The sequence below is a fragment of the Emys orbicularis genome, chromosome 7 (assembly GCF_028017835.1).
Source record: "Emys orbicularis isolate rEmyOrb1 chromosome 7, rEmyOrb1.hap1, whole genome shotgun sequence".
NCBI classification, from domain to species: Eukaryota; Metazoa; Chordata; order Testudines; family Emydidae; genus Emys; species Emys orbicularis.
Window position 1 is genome coordinate 40,707,517 of NC_088689.1, and position 17,340 is coordinate 40,724,856.

At 38.2% G+C, this 17,340-nt stretch overlaps 1 protein-coding gene across 2 annotated transcripts in view; it reads left to right on the forward strand.

Annotated features, from left to right (window-relative positions):
- Positions 1 to 12,518, forward strand: part of UBE2D1 (ubiquitin conjugating enzyme E2 D1) — a 35,347-nt gene extending 22,829 nt beyond the window's left edge. Inside the window, exons 3-7 of one of the 2 annotated variants that reach the window (XM_065407560.1) lie at positions 1,639 to 1,754; positions 2,253 to 2,330; positions 2,668 to 2,773; positions 6,850 to 6,943; positions 11,365 to 12,518. In XM_065407560.1, coding sequence (XP_065263632.1) covers positions 1,704 to 1,754; positions 2,253 to 2,330; positions 2,668 to 2,773; positions 6,850 to 6,943; positions 11,365 to 11,410 — 375 coding nt within the window. In that variant the 5' untranslated portion in view covers positions 1,639 to 1,703 and the 3' untranslated portion in view covers positions 11,411 to 12,518. The remainder of the gene's footprint in view (positions 1 to 1,638; positions 1,755 to 2,252; positions 2,331 to 2,667; positions 2,774 to 6,849; positions 6,944 to 11,364) is intronic. The other variant, XM_065407559.1, reaches the window with a different exon arrangement.
- Positions 12,519 to 17,340: the final 4,822 nt, after the last annotated feature.

A 17,340-nucleotide genomic window follows, 5' to 3' on the forward strand; every position in this document is an offset into this window, starting at 1 on the left:
CATGGGGACACATCCTCTGGAATGGTGGTTGAAGCATGAAGGGACATGTGAATCTTTAGCACATCTGGCACGTAAATATCTTGTGACGCTAGTTACAACAGTGCCATGCGTACGCCTGTTCTCACTATCAGGTGACATTGTAAACAAAAAGCGGGCAGCATTATCTCCTGCAATGTAACCAAACTCGTTTGTCTGAGCGATTGGCTGAAGTAGGACTGGGTGGACTTCATAGGCTCTAAAGTTTTACGTTGTTTTATTTTTGATTGCAGTTATTTTTTTACATAATTCTACATTTGTAAGTTCAACTTTCATGATAAAGAGATTGCACTACAGTACTTGTATTAGGTGAATTGAAATATACTTTTTTTTTTACAGTGCAAATATTTGTAATAAAAAATAAGTATAAAGTGACCACTGTACACTTTGTATTCTGTGTTGTAATTGAAATCAATATATTTGAAAATGTAGAAAACATCCAAAAATATTTAAGTAAATGGTATTCTATTGTTTAACAGTGCAATTAATAGCGATTAATTTTTTTAATCACTTGACAGCCCTACAAAAAACATTAGCGTTCATAATCTAACTATTAGATTGTAAATTGTATTTTTGGCAGAATTCTTTTTTTATGATTTTTATTTTAAGAACCTTTTTATTTTTATTAATTTAAACTTTCACTTACCTGGTAAAAGTAAAGCTTTCTAACAATTAAAACACAAATTGTCAATGTCACATGTCAAAATATACAAAGTGAATATCTTAAATCAAACTCTCATAAGTTCTCAAGCAGCATTTTTCTCACTTTGCCTATCTGTACGTTTTGATTAGTATTGATGGAAATATTTTTTGTTGGTTTGTGTCTGTTGTTTGAAATTGACATTTACCAATAAAAATCTAATCCTTCCAAGCCTAGTTATCCAATGTTAATGGACTAGGGAAAGGATTATCTTCGTTCTGAATTTTTCTATGTGGTACATGCAAACAGTGCAAGTTTGTTTTTCCTCTTCTTCAGTGTTAAATTTGTTTGATCTTAAAAGCTTTTAAGATCATTGACAGGTCCATTTAGTATGCATACAAACTATCATCGTATTCCTAGCTAGAAGTATTGACAACCACTTTTGGTTTGGTATTACATAATACTGACTTCTTAGCAGTACTGTTTTAGACTTGTCTCTTACTGCAACAATTTCTTCATTTGGAAATATCTTTATATGAAGTATTCACATGGCTTTCCCTATGGCAGTCTTTACTAAGTAAAAATGATCTTTATGGTGATTTTTTTAAAGCTTTTCCCTCTCCTCCAAAATGAAGAGCAACAGGCCACCTTAGATCTACACAGGGAACCTGAGAAGCCAGTGTACTTGCACTGTTTTGTTGCAGGCATCAGATTCCTAGCAATTACATTAAAGATACCAAAGAAATTTGAAACTATTATTTTTTCTTTACTTACTCAGAAGTCACAGGGATGCTTTAGCTTTGAGGCCCTCAACCACCTAATCTTGGGGTTTTTTCCTTCATAATTATGAAAATGAAGGGTTTCCTCAACAGATGATTGCAACAGAAAGATTTCTCTTTTAACTGTGTGCAACCTGGACTTAAACCTGTGCACATGTTCTCTAACAAAATGCATGTTCACAGATTTGTACAGGTCACAAAGATGTTGTGTGTTTTAAAAACTTCCTGATATCATGATCAGCTGAGTAATGCTGGAAAACCCTACTCTTTGCACCTGCAAAGAGAAATCACTTCTTAAGGTAAGTATATTTGTGGCTTAAAGCTAGAGGAAGGCCCTGATTGTAGCAGAGCAATTGTGGTTCTGTTGCACAGAGGGCTTGATAAGGAGGGCCTGCTCAGAGGTTCTGTGCTGCCATGGAGCTGAGTTCCAGGAGCACTTTGCTGCCCAAACATGTAGTGGGAGCTAGCTTGGAGCTGGTGGATCAGCAAGTAAGTAGATTCACCAGCCAAACATTCTTCCTTCTCTCGTCTCTCCCAAAAAGTGATGTTCAGTAGGGTGTGGGTTTCTGCAGTAGTGGTCAGGGATGGCTCTGCTGTTGCTCCAAAGCCTTGGGGGAGGATTCCATCCCTCATTGTCAGCTGCATGCCTTTCCAGTGCACAGCCCGCATACTTGGGCTGTGTGCTGGTGAATAGGTTTTGGTCCAAAGTTGCCATAGTTTTGAGAAGGCTCTTTAAATTCAGAAAGGACCCTTAAAAAAACCCCAGTAGCATAAATCCTGTTTTTTGTCTTTTACAGCCTGATAGTGCATATCAAGGGGGAGTGTTTTTTCTCACAGTACATTTTCCAACAGACTATCCTTTCAAACCACCAAAGGTAAATACTTAATTGTCCTAAAAGTGTTATGAAAGTCCTAGGTTAGGGCTTTGTTTCTGTGTCTTGACTGTTTAAAACTCAATTTTTTTAGTTCAAAGCAGAAAAGTTAGTAAAATACCTATTCATATTGATTAATATAGCTGACCAAATGTTAAAACTGGGTTATAGGGTCAGATATTTGCACAATAGGCTATTAGTGGTGATAAAAGTCCACATTGTGCTACTTCTGTGGGTGGCAGCTCTAAAAATAAATAACTGGGTATTAAAGGGGCAACACCTATGGTGCCAGTTGCAGTAAGCAGAACTTGAAGCTAACCTCTTTGTTTGTTAATCACAGATTGCTTTCACAACAAAAATATACCATCCAAACATAAACAGTAATGGGAGTATTTGCCTTGATATCCTGAGGTCACAGTGGTCACCAGCTTTGACTGTATCAAAAGGTAACTCCATAGATGTGCTAATGATTTTATGCATCTGTAATAGTAATGATGGTGAACATTTTGATAATGCTATGGCATTTTTTAGGTCAGCCTTACTGTGCATTTCTACACTGACAAAAGCTGAAAAACAGCAGTGGCAAAGGGTGGGAGTAAGAACTTTTATCCTACACAGTATTTAAATGGGAAATTCCACAAGATTCCTGACTTTTTCAGATCATGCAACCTTTTTTACACTTCAGATGTCACATTAGACAGTGAGTCATATGTATGACTAGCAACTATTATTCAATTTGTGCCACTTAAGTGTGGGTTGCTGGGAATGGAAAAACAAAAGTTAGATATAGGCCTTGTATTTAGTATTTTAACATTAAAGAGGTGTCATGGGCGCTGGCTCTGAGTGATCAGGCACCCTGCCTCCCTGTGACTGGCTCAGCTAAGGAGGATAAGCTAACCCAGATCTGTCTGTGAATAGTTAATTGGAGAAGTAGCTGGGTGCTATTTAATTAGTTAAGGAACACCTGAGCCTTATAAAGGGTTATGAGGGCTCAGGCAGGAGCCCAGAATACAGAGAGGAAAGCGCTTGAGGAGATTGTTCCTGTATGGGGCTGGGTAGGAGACTATTCCCAGTAATATCTTCTCGCAGAGCAGAGGTTCCTGGGGAGAGGAACCACACCCAGAACACAGAGAGAGTGCCAGAGGAGACAGACTGCAAAGCTTCCCAGGCAGGAAGGCCTGAGATGCCCTGAGTCAGCAAGGGAGAGACTTCAGAGATCCCAGCAGCGGAGAAGCCTGGGGACTTGTGGCAGAAGGAGAAGGCTTGTTTGCATACCATGTGTGGCAGTTGATTAAATAAACGCAGACCCCTGTAGGGGCATTGTTCACTGAATACAAGCCTCATTGAACGTATTGAAAGCGCCCTAGGGGAAACTGAGGTAGAGACATAACCATGATTGCACACAGGGCTTCCAGGGGTGCTCCAAGGGTGGTACCTGGTATATCACAGGGGGTTCTGTTGCATGTGTGTGTGTGTATACACAAATATAAAAAAACCTTTCACTACATGCGCATATAGAGGAGAGAGTAAACCTAATGTTGTCTGATTTATCGTAAACCCACAAAAGCAAGGAGATTCAACCTTAAATGGAAAATCCTATCCTTCACCCATCCTGTCCTTTATCCATGTATTGGTATTGCGGCAGACCTAAAAGATCAGATGGCTCACTGCTTTGGAGATCCTTGCTACATGTGAGCATAAATAGATGGATTTAGGGTGATGTTCGGGATTGGCTGTGAACCATCTTCTTGTGGGGTAAATCTAGTCTTTTAATTATACTTTTATGGGGGGAAGGGAAACTGTTCTGACTATATCACATTCACGTGTGAGATTACACAGTCTGTTGGCCCTCAAATCTTCAGCAAATAAAACTGCTCAATTATCTAAGCAGTCTAGTGTAGCATTCAGATTTTCTCAAGTTTTGAAGCATGTTGGCTCTTGGAACAGTAAGGTTGAGGTTAGATAGTTTTGCCTGGCACAGCTCTTCATATTGGGTTGTAGGAGTTCCACTTAAGGTGCATCTTTCTTCAAGTGTAGGCACCAGAACTGCTTTTCATTTCTCATCCATACTACTCATAACACCCACCCCTTTCCTTGACACTCTGTATGTAGTAATATAAAATACAATCCGACTATTAATGATGGAACTCCTTTAAAAACCTACAGGGTTAAACAATGTAATGTTTCCTTAGGTACTTAATAAGGGCCTAAACAATGTCTCCTTTTAGAATGTCATTACATTTTCAGTTGGAACAAGACAAAATTGTTAGTCTTCATCGGATCTAAATTGCTCCATTCAGGTACAGCTATTATAGCGTCTTGTATAATGCAGCTGCTGCCCACACACACCAATTCTGTGCAAGACAGACTCAATAGCTACATAAAAAAAGTCTAAATTTACTTTGATTGCGGGGGTAGATGCATAAGGAACATCTTGTGTATACTTGTTCTGCAGCTTTCTGTATAAATTGGCCACTTGTCCTGTCACTGAGCAACCGTTGTCTTCTTCCCTGTTAATGTCAGAGGACATATTTAAAAAAAAGAAAAGAAAAGAAAAGGGGGGGGGAGGGGAAGATGTCAGCCATTTGCATCTTATCATAGTCTCAGATTTAAAGGCTACACTCCATGTTTTTCTTAAATGCTTTTTTATTACTAGTGGTGATTGGTCTGTCCCCTGGTTCACGCTTTAGGTAGAATGCTTTTAAAGTCTTAATTTCATTCATGTGCATATACATTGCATATCTCAAACTGGTGCCTCACCTGAATGGTTGATGGAAGTTTATTTTTTCACTTGCACATATGTTCTTGCTGAGCAGGATTAAAGGACCATATGTCTGCTAAAGTGGTCACTGCTCAATGTGACCAGTCAAGCAACTTGAGTTGTCAAATATTAGTGGCTTATGTTGATTTTTATAAGTGCCAAAAACTTCAGCACAAAATGATTGAAATGGACACAGCCTAAAATACCATTAATATTAAACTGAATTCAAACTTTTTAATGTGGTAAAAAAACCACCATAAAACAAAATGATTAAACAGTAAATTGTGCGATTACTGTGGGAACAGTAGGTGAGTTAGAAGGAGTACCCTTGCTCACGGAGTTCTGCAGATTATTAAATATAATCGAATCTCCTCTTTGCATGATGTCTACATTTTTTTTTTGTCATTTCCCCCCCCCCCCCCCAACTATACCTCTAACACTGGAGATAAAAGTTACGTTGTTTGAAGATGATTAGAAAGAAATATGGCAAAAAGTCAGAAGTATATCAGCTCATTTTCTCGTGTTTTTCCTGAGCAAAAAGTTAAATAGATTTTGCTAGACACAAGATTGTCTCTAGAAAGCAAATTTAACTAATCCTATTACATGCCAGAGATGTCATCAGCATAACGTTTTCTTGCCATGAATTATCTAAATATTGGCACAGTATATGCAAAAGTGTTTCCAGAGTTCTGAATATAAATATATTGCCCTCTCCCAAAATCTGTGTGCCAGAATTTGTGATAGAATTAAATCTGCCCGAGAATGCCAATAAATTAGTACTGACATCTGTTGGTGGTAAAATTTGTAGTATTTAGAATTCAAAATCTAATACCTAGTGTATTCAAATTGGGTGAAAATTTTCATATGCAGTCTTACTGGAGAAAATAAATCTAAGGCCAGGTCTACACTACCGCAGTAGTTCGACAGCTGGCAATCGAACCTCCGTGTTCGATTTATCGCGTCTGGTCTGGACGCGCTAAATCGATCCCGGAAGCGCTCGCCGTCGACTGCGGTACTCCACCTCGGCGAGAGGAGTACCGCGGAGTCGACGGGGAGCCTGCCTGCCGCGTGTGGACCGCGTCTGAACCGCGGTAAGTTCGAACTAAGGTATGTCGACTTCAGCTACGTTATTCACGTAGCTGAAGTTGTGTACCTTAGTTCGAATTTGGGGGTTAGTGTAGACCAGGCCTAAGTTGGCAACAAAATTGGAAAAAATACACTAAAATCTGGTGTTGCATGATAGTGTGACAGAATATAAAATAGATGCATTTGTAATTAGTACATGCTGATCCTGTGACCTTGCACTAAGCCCTCTGTCAGAAAGTCAATCTCTCTCAATGAGAAACTAATTGTATTGGTTTTAAAGCAAAATGGCTTGCAGTCTGATAAAATGTTCATATGACAGTATGTAGTTTTCTTTAACACGTGTAAGTCAAAATTGTCAGTTGTTTCACTTCTAAGGCCTGAGTCCTGTAATGAATTCTTCACAAGCACATGGGTCTGCATGGTGTGTTTATTGTGCATCAGGTTCTTGGAGCGTACAGTCTCTGGGTCAGGGACCATATCCTCATGTATGTCTGTACAGCATTGAGCAGAATGGGGCCGTGATCCTGAGTGAGGTTTCTGGGCAGACCTGTAGTATAAAGATTTAATACTAATGAAGTACATTTGTTTCCCAAAATTTATCACTGTATATAGTAAGGTATTATAGAAAATAAGACAAAGAAGTAAACCCTTCCTTAATCTATTTTCTTTTTTTAGTTTTATTGTCCATATGCTCCTTACTTTGTGATCCTAATCCTGATGACCCTTTAGTACCAGATATTGCACAAATCTACAAGTCAGACAAGGAAAAGTAAGTAACTTTTTGATATTTAGAGGCTTGTTTTTAATCTGCTACGCATAAAACGTTCCCCCCCATTCTTTGAAGACATTTGCTTCATATACGCTCACAAAACTTAGGTATACCAAAGATATACATATCTAAGCCTTTAAACAATAGAATCTAACAAGAACCCATGTAATAGTTTTATAACTTCAACTAAACTACTTTAGTAGACTGTAGTTACACAAATTAACATTGCTATTTCATAATATTTTAGTGCAAAAATCTGTACACACAAAAGAGAAGTGTCAAGGTTGTATGTTTACATTAGTTTTAAACTACTTGAGGACAAATACCATCTCAAATAATATATTGTTATGTGGTCCTATCATTAAAGACTTATTAGACTTATGCCTCTGCCAAAAGGTTAAAAGATACTGAACATGGATATTAAATTTTGACATTTGATTTCCCAAATAAAACTTCTGTCTAAAATATAGAAAATATTGAGAAGTTTTTTCCATAGCCACATTCATCTAACGAACAGCAACATCCTACAGCAAAAATGGACCTTTCTTCACTTTGACCTCAATTTAGAACTGGTGGGAGAGCTTGTATCAGGATGGCAACCTAGGCAACTAATGGCTGCAGTAGTGCATACTTCTGGTGCAAAAGAGATTTAAATTGAAAGGACTTAATCTCTAAAGATACCATATTGACTGGATTCCTACTCTTTGGTCTTAGTCTTGTTCTCAAAGCACACCTGGAACTCCCAAAGCTGAATTTTGATGGTTTCAGACAGCACCCTGTTACACATCCCTGCCATGGATGTGTAACAGCATTGAAGCACTGTGATCCAAGTACATTGCATGGCTGTAGCCCCAAAACATCTGGTACCAGTGTTTTGTGGTCAGCTGAGTCTTCAGGTCTTTGGCACATAGTGGAAGCTTATCTCCAGAACAGTGCAGTGTAGAGTGAATTCTCTAAGCATTTCAGACCCTAAAGGGTGATGTCTCTGGATATCTCAGGAAGTTGATGCCTTGGCACACTATGAGGCACTTCACATAGGGGTGGCTAGAGGCTCTAGGCCCTCAGCATATTACAGATCAGACTTGGGAATTTCCAAAAGGTTCCCTGGAGGAAATTTGGAATGCCAGTGTCTTGGAATCTCTGGAGCTTTCCCCTGGTGTATCAGACACTAGTACTGTGAGAGTGGCTTGAAGAGCCGTGGTGGTAACAGCACTTGGGGGGAGGAGGGAGAAGAGGACAGGGGAGGCGGCGTGTATCTCAAAGAGCTTGTACTTGAGACAGTCTCCTCCGCAAGTAAAGCTGCTTATTTTCAATGAGACAGGAACATCTGTATATGCTTCCTCCTTCTAACTCCTGTTTCTAAACTTTTTTCTTATGTTTAGAGGGAATATTGATCCATTGGTCCTATAACCACAGTCTGAGTGTTTAACCGTCATTCCAAATGGTGGAATGCTTGACTAGTCTAATGAACAATTGATGTGATAACAGAGTAACTTGGGGGTACACCAGTCTTCCACATCAGGGTGCTCAAAGTAGGTGGGGGATTGAGCTCTCTTCCTAGAGGTCCTGTGGGACATGTTTCTTGGTCTGGATAGTCCAAGAGAAGTCGAGGATGTGGTCTGACTGTTAGCTAAAACAGACACATTGAAACTCAGTTGCAGCATATACCCTAAACTGTTTTCTGCAAAAGTATTCTAGTACAGTGGACCCTCGCTAGAACACGTGTCTATATAGCGTGAATTCGCTTATAGTGTGGGACCGTGCATGGATCCCAAATTTAATTACCTTCATTGGAATCCATGGTAATGCGGTTCCCACGTTAACGTGGGACCGCACATGGATCCAAAAGTCCGCGTTCTAGTGAGGGTCCGGTGTACCTGTGACATCTGAACCACATTAGAGCATCTTAGTAGGCCTGAAAACCCAATACATAATATCACTGAAGATGCAGCAAACTCAATGTCTCGCTCTTAGTGATTGTCTTAAGCCCTTCCAGATTCCATAAACTCAGATTGTTTGCTCCCTGAGTCGAGTATTTGGTAGACACTATTAGGTTGTTGGTGGATGTGTTTGGGATGCATATTGGCTACCTGTGATTCTGGCTGAAATCCTAGCCCTATTCAAGTCATTGGGAGTATTGTCATTGACTTCAGTGGGGCAGTATTTCACTCGTGGTGTTCATGCTAATTGTTGGTAGCCTGGGGGGGGGGGGGGGGGAGGTCTCTTCTTTAGTATCTTAATCAGTTATACTCATTGTTCCAGGATCTCTAGAGTCTGTATGGAATATCTGGAAGAGATCACAAACTGCTTGTAACATGTGAACAAGTTGGTGTGTGCCTGCTGCAATAATTTAACAAAATACCCATTAATACCAGCACTAAGATGAAAGGTACTTACCAGGTATATGTTTGACATTGACTGTCATCTACATATTACAGATAGAATCAGATTTAGCTTTTTAATACTCATCCATTCAGGAGCTTTTTGGTACATCTACAGATGGTCTGTAGTTCTTCCTCACTGGGCACAGTTTCCTGAAGGTAACTGAGGATTGTTTTCAATTTGAAAACTGTGTTCTATTTTGTCAAGTTGTGTTGGGGTCTTTGCTTATGTTAGATGGAGGTTATGGTCTTGTTAAAGGATATTCCTCTGCTGAAACAGTCTTTCTTGTCCATGGAGTGGACATTTTTGCAGACTGTTAAGATAGGTTTTTTTTCTTGCCAGTTATGATGATTGGTGTAATCAAAGCATCTGACCCATTTTGCAAGCACCTGCCTCAATATTTGAACTTGTTTGTATATCTGCCTTGTAATACAAACCCTATCATTCTCAAGATGAAGAAATCAGGGCTCAGCCTTTGCCTGTTCATTTACTCAATATTTTTCCTCCTGTTGTTGATGGGTGGCGGGGGGGTTGAAAAGTCTCCACGTTTCTTAAGGTGGTGTGGAAATTCCCCATACAGTTTCTTGGAGAATCTCTTGGTTTATGGAGACTCCTTCTTTGAAGTGAGGACTAAGAATTCAATCAGTATGGGATGGTTTAAGAAAGGAAAATTTGCCTGTAACTCTGCTTCTTTGAAGATATCCTTTGGTTGTCTTTCTATTAAATTTATCTCCCCTCAGATTTGGGAGGTGAAAGTCATGGCCGACTAAACTCTGGTTATGCTATATACCGACTTTTACCAATATTAACTTAGAGTCCAAGGAGTTATGTTCCATTAGCATGTGTTTTGCAGATTATGGAGACTGCTGCAGTTAGTGCACAAGTTACGTATATTGGCATCTTAAAGGGAGGCCATTAGGTTATATAGGTTTGCAAAAGTTCTTGCTTCAACCTTTTATTTGAAGAAGGAACTAACAGGTGGGGGCACAAGAGGCTGCTGAGCCTACGGTCAGGAGTTTAATATACCACATGCTGCTACCAAGGCAAGGAGAGAGTTGGCTAGGAGTTTTGGGAGTTCTGGCCAGTCTCATGAAGGAAGGAAAAGGCCCAAGGGTAGAAATCCAGTCAAATGATACTTTCGGAGAAGCATAATTACTTCCCTTTTGAGTGTCAAAATTCAGATGATGTTGGCAGACTATGGAAGTTGTGACATTTAAAAAAAAAAAAAACTTCCTAGGTTTTGACCTAGTTCAATAAAAGACCTTTTATACCTAAATAATATTTTGGAAATAACTTTGTAATAATGACATTAACAATTTGACCTTGTTCATTCTAATGGTATGTAGTTAGCTTTAATGCAATTCTTACCTTTCTTCTGGGAAAAGTCTTTAAAAACTTGTTTAAATTAACTTACTGTAAAGTGAATCTCTACAGCCAAAATAGAATTGACATTGAGAAACAGATGGTGTAATAAACAATTTTGTGCTTCAGTATATGGTGTGCATTGTTTTAATGACCTACTACTTGCCTGCATTAATTAGCTAATGTGTTTCTAATAGTCGTAAGTATGCTAGAGTTGTTGATTTGGCACTGTTTAGTGCACAGTGGAACTATTAGCAAAAGACTGATTACATACGCGCAAACTGTAGATTTCTTACATTTTAATGCAATCATAGACGACTGCTGTGGTTAGATTTTATTTTTTTAGGTAGTTCCAAAACTGAGCATATATATCTATATGCTATGAATTATGTATTTTGTTTCTTGAGGGAAGAGAGTTACTATGTAAAACAGTTCTTATATTTCACAAGATTATAATCAATCCCAAAAGGTGGAGAGCCAGTAACACATCATTTGAGTACTTACATAGATGTTAAGGAGTACTTGTGGCACCTTAGAGACTAACAAATTTCTCTAAGGTGCCACAAGTACTCCTGTTCTTTTTGCGGATACAGACTAACACGGCTGCTACTCTGATACATAGATGTTGTGGATCATATACCTATCTTCATTGAAATGCCTTCTTTCTACACATACAGATACAACAGACATGCAAGAGAATGGACTCAGAAATATGCAATGTAAACTTGTGAAGACTTTTTCATATATACCACAGAGTACTGTAAATTCTAGGTTTTTTCAAAATTAGAAGTAAATGGAGCACAGTTTACTGTTTCAATGTACCATGAGGCCCTTTTTAATTTTTACCCATGTAAGTGTGTTTCTGGAGCAAGAAAAAACAAACTTCCAAAAATAATCTTAAAACTGTGATGAGACTATTTATCCTTTTTGTATGCTTTGCAAAAGACATTTATTGTGGTTTTTAAGACTCTTGGACTTCTGCATCTTCAGCCTACAAGATCCCTAATGCAGTTGTAAAGCAACCAAATTATTTTTTGCTGAAAAACTAGATGTTTTACATGAGAAATACTGTATGTGTCTTTAAGATATGTTGTCAATTTCATAAGTCTCTGTTCAAAAGTTCATTCTGTTAGTTGTTATATAATTTGTATTTTTTTACTGTATAGACTAAATATATTTTATTTACCATGCAAATTAATTCATTTAGACTTTTTTTCCTTTAGCACAGTATTGACATGATACAACTGCTACTAATGAAATCAATGAGGTGTTGCTCCCTATGGGCTATTATACAGACTGATTGCAGATTTCTTAAAACCTAAAATGATCTTTGCACTGTAATTCTTAACATGCTGATTATGGAGAAACACTTGGTTTTTTTATTCTGTTGCATACTTGACTTAATTTTATTGCAATGTGAACTAATTGCACTGCTATGTAGAAAGATATGTAACTGTTTTTGTTTGTTGCTATTCATGACTGATTTCCCCCTCTTCCCCCCCCCCCCCCCCCCATATTGGCAACATAATATTCTCACAGACCTTTTACAAATCTTACTGTAGCTTTTTCCATATAAATAAAATGCATTTTCTACTATTTGTCTTGGCTATTATTTAAATCTTGCATAACCTTGCAAGTGCTTTCTCTAAAATTAAAAGATCAGACTATTAAGTTATGCATGTGAATTATAGACAAAGGGGAAAATAAAGCCATGCATCTGATATTAATTCTAACTGTGTTGCAATGAATGTTGGCAGTAGGCCCATTTATTTAACATGTTATACCCATTGTTTTGTAATATGTGGGATTCAACTTTGCTGAAATCCTAAACTAAATATATATAAGCAATTCTCTTTTCACAAGAAAAAATCACAGATGTTTGGGCATCAGACACTTTCACATAAATTGATATAAATGAATACTTTCAATATCAGAATGTCATGGTAAAGAATTTTCCCTCATTTATGTCTAACAATATTTTGGTCTAATATTTTTCACACGTGAAGCTAACTTTTCCATTAACTGTGTCATCTCAGTCTCCTTCACAATGCATGTAGAAAATCCATAGTATTGGAAAAGCAGATTTTGTTTTTAAACTAAAAATAAAAGCATTTTAATCTCAAAACACAGATTTGCCCTCCCCTCTCCCCCCCTTAGGATGCTAAATAATTGTAAAAAAATGCATGGTTAGCCTATTGCTTTGAACTTTCTGCATTAAGCAAAACTGGATTGAATGGGAAATTTGCCACCACAGGAGCCAAAACCTTTGAGTGCAAGCTAACTCCAGTGCTTTCTCTGACACCAAGGAAAAAATGCCATTTACTGTAGCAAACATCTAACTGGAATGTGCAGAAGAATAGCATGTATGCTAGAAACTCTTTCTACCATTGGAATATTTTTTAATCATTAATACTTGTTTAAAATTCACCATTGAATTCACCATTGCCCAGAATATGAAACAGCAGCACAAATTGGTCACTTGTGAAATGTCATTTTTTTTTTCTAATGCATACAATTGACTTTTGAGAATAACACTTAATGGAGAAGCACTGAAGTTTTTTCATTGCACTGCTTCAAAGAATGTCCCTGTTGTACACTGTAGAATATTCCATCTTTAAAATGGTCAATAAAAGTCTTTAATAGTAAAAAATAAATGAGTAAGTCCACTCAACGTGAAATGGGATATTACTGCTATGGAAGCTAAACTATTCACCATTCAATTGTTTTGTATAATATCACGAGAGGGGGGGGAAAGGTTTCTGAGTAACAGAATCTTTCCCAGAATTCTTTTTCATTTGTGTTTCTTACATTTTTGTTAGTAATATGCTTGTACCAGAACAAATGGTTTAAATAGTTCTTAGTGTCTTATGCTTAACTGTGTGAAATTTGGAAGCTTGACTTGCATGTTAAAGGGAATTAATTATTCTTTGTCTTTTACTTTACTAAAACATCAAGGTTAGTTTGAAAATGTTTATACATAAATTGGCAATATTTGAGTATACACCATACAAAAAGGAATAGCTTCCCACCATAATGCAAGATCTTTGGGATGAGCAATAGAAATCAAATTAACTGACAATGATGAACTGACTGCAGCACTAGTTTTTACTCTAACTTTATAGGATTCTTTGAAGATAAGTGTCTTGAAGACATTCTTTGTAGACGTTTTCTCAGTGGTATTTTTAGCTGAAATTCAGTTCCTGACTCAGCTATCAACTTGCCTTAAGTAGTCTAGACTCTGTCCAAGAAATATCATACCTACTAATCTATAGGTCTGATATTTTGATTTCTTTGACTGACTGGCATTTTAGGTAATTACAAACTTCATCCACCAGGACAACATTTAAACCATTGTTGAATAAGCAAGGATTTTAAGAATTTCCTGGTTAATATTCTGTCATCACTTATTAGATGATGCATTATGAAGACTTTTTTTTCTTTTCTCTCTCCAAAAGATTGCTCAGTCCTGCTGCTTTCATTATGATGGAATAAACAATGTATAAATAATCTGTGCTTCCCTCCTCTCTATCCAGTCATGTTCTACCAGTCACTGTAAAATGCTTCATCTGATTGTCCTCTCTACTCTCCAGTGACATTGCCACAACTAAAGGATCTCTGGAAATTCTTGAAAATGTAATCTTAGTTTTATTCTTATTTATTCTTACTCTAATATTACAGACAGCTTGCTTTCTAATAACTTGTTTAACAAATTTCTGATGTTTGTGTGGTATTTTCTGTCTAAAGATGCCAACTGAGGCCTAAATGACAATAAAAATTAAAAATGTATATTTGTCTCCGTTAAAGAATAATTTGCTCTTTAAGTACTCATATGTCTCATTCTACATTTTTAATATTGTATTCAACTGCTAAGGAATGAATTGGGGCTATTAAAAAGTCTTGTATATGGGGAATAGTGGTTTGGAGACTGCAATGGGTGTAAAAAGCAGCTGGGAAGAATACTGAAGACACTGTGATGAATGCATCATTTCCTCAGAAGGAAACTGCTGTTCCTCAGAGAGGAACAGAGAACAAAGGGCATGAGAATACTCTGTGGAATAAAAAATAAGGTGCAAAACAGCATAATCAGAGAAGAATTATTATAGGCTAAATACTATCAGCAAGATTCTCACTCACACAAGAAGCGGAAGGGATGTTGCAAAAGAGTAAAGCTACTACTAGCGGAAAAAGTGAGCTTGTTCTATATTCCTATTACCTTATTCCTCTTTGTACTGTTAACACAACTGCACTATCAAACACACCATTGAAGTCTTTGCTTATTTAAAAATAAATTGGTCAACAAAATAAGGGACACACTGAGAGAAAACAAAAGTGAGGGGTGAGTGACTTATTTTACTTTGGAATTGAGCTTTAAAGCGGAGTTGAAAAGGCCTACCTCTGAGGGTGAAATCCAAGCAAGGAGGGCCAGGGGTTTGAAACTTAGGAGCCCCGAGTTCAATTCCTTGCTTGGGCCCGGACTTCATAGGTGACCTTGGGCAAATCATTTAGGCCCACTTGACAGATGGGGAATTGAAACAGAGAGAGACTTGGGGCCAGATCCTCAAAGGTATTTAGGCACCTAATTACCATTAAAATCAATGGAAGTTAAATGTGTATCGTTGAGGACTTGGGCCTAGCCTCTGTGCCTCAATTGCCCATCTCTTAAATGGGAATATTTCTTCCCTACGTGCCAGCTGTGTTGTGAAGATAAATACATTAAAATGTGTGAAGTGCCCAGATACTTATAACGGGGGGCCATTTTTAAAGCATTTTTTTTATGAAAGAGGACCACTTAGTAGGTGGTTTTCTAGGGAAACAGCTGAGATGGACTGTTATGTAATGGTTTTGTCTCAAAACAAGTAAGTTTTGACATTGTATCCCTGCAGTCTGAAACCAGAAGGCTATCAGACATCCATTTAGATGTGATTGTCCTAATAAAAATATTGCCTGATGAACTGGTGTCAAAAGAAACAAAATTGGATTAGTCTTCTGAAAGCTTTAGGAGTTTCCAAATATAATTCCAATTATCTTTTTCACAGTGATGCTATACAGGTTTCTCTGTGATAGGCAGGTGAGTGAAGAAAATGTTGGTAGGACAATAGTCTAAGGTTGAATTTGTGGTGAGGAATCTCAGTAGAATCACAATACAATTATTCTTGTAAAATCTAGTATAAGGTTGATCAGTCAGCTCTGTGAGCGAGAGTGACTGCCACCAGAAATGGGACTTTCCACATTTAAAAAAATTTTTTTTCACAGGAATTGAGTGGTCCCAAAGGACCTTTCATCAGCTTTATCAGGACCATGCATCTTGCAAAACAGGTGCCTCTAATGGGTGGTTTCAATGTTAAATATGACAATGTGTTTTAAGACACTAAGTGGTCTCCTTTCCCTTTTGGACATCAAAGTAGGAAAAATGGTACTGGTATTTCTGGACCAATAGACAAAAGAAGCCCCTGGGCGTGGAGACAGGCACTGAACTTTCATGTCAGAGTACCTAGGACCCTGTCACACAACAACTGTGCCAACAAGCAGAAACACCCTGGTGACATGGCACTGACCAAAAACAGGCACCAAGATAAAGAAAAAACAAATATCAGTGTGTCAAAAGAAAGAACAGGCATAGAGCAGCAAAAGCAGTACTTAGCACCAGTCTTTAGGGCTATCTCCCCCTACAGTAGACACTGAAGTAATGATACAATGGTGTCAACAATCTATAAAACCACACTGGAACTGACTAGAAGACAACGCTATTAGGAAGAAAAGAATACCCAACAAAGTGTGGTTAGGATCTGCTGAAACAATGGCTCCCGAGGCACAGGCTTGTGCTGAAAGCTATTTCATTATGGGAAAGAAGAAATTGAAAGGTCAAGGACAGCACATATACTCTGCTGCAGATGGCACATGACAGCCAATAGAAGCCTGACAGCTTCTGCTGCCCTGAACAGAGAGGTATATGCAATGTAGTTGTAGCTGTGTAAGAATCCAGGAACAGATATTAAAGGGACATGGTGGGTGAGGTAATATCTTATAATGGACCAACGTACGTGTGTGAGAGAGACAAGCTTTCAAGCCACAACTGAAGAAGAGCTCCGTGTGGCTTCAGAGCTTGTCATAGAAGTTGATCCAATAAATTAATTCCCCTTGTCTCTGAGTAAGGCTAGGGAAGCTCTGCCAGTCTCACACTAAGGGGTTAAGACTCAAGTGTGAGAATTCTGTACAGACAGTATCTTTAGAGAAAAATCGTAGCATTAACGTATGCTTACTAACAGCATATAAAAGGGCTTCAAGCCAAGGAATGCCACGATCACCAGTGTGAGTTTCTTCAAATACCTGTATTGGGTCGACTTTTTTTTTTAAAGGCAGAATATATTGATTTCAGCGGGGATATCTGCTTAAAAAACTGGTATGTGAGCCGTGAGCTATTCCTGGGCAATTCCAATCGGAGCTTAAACGAGTCAAAGAAATGGCACGGTGTGTGCGATGGAAGGCGCATGGCAGGCTGCACAGTGCACACACATCATAGGAAAAGGCTCCGTAAATCACTTGTTTGTCTGTTTCTGTCGCTCCTCTAGCTCGCAAATCGTTGGGGCAGGAGCCGTCCTGAGATCCGTCCTAGGCACCGAGCTCTGCTACCACCTAAACGGGGCCAGCTGGGC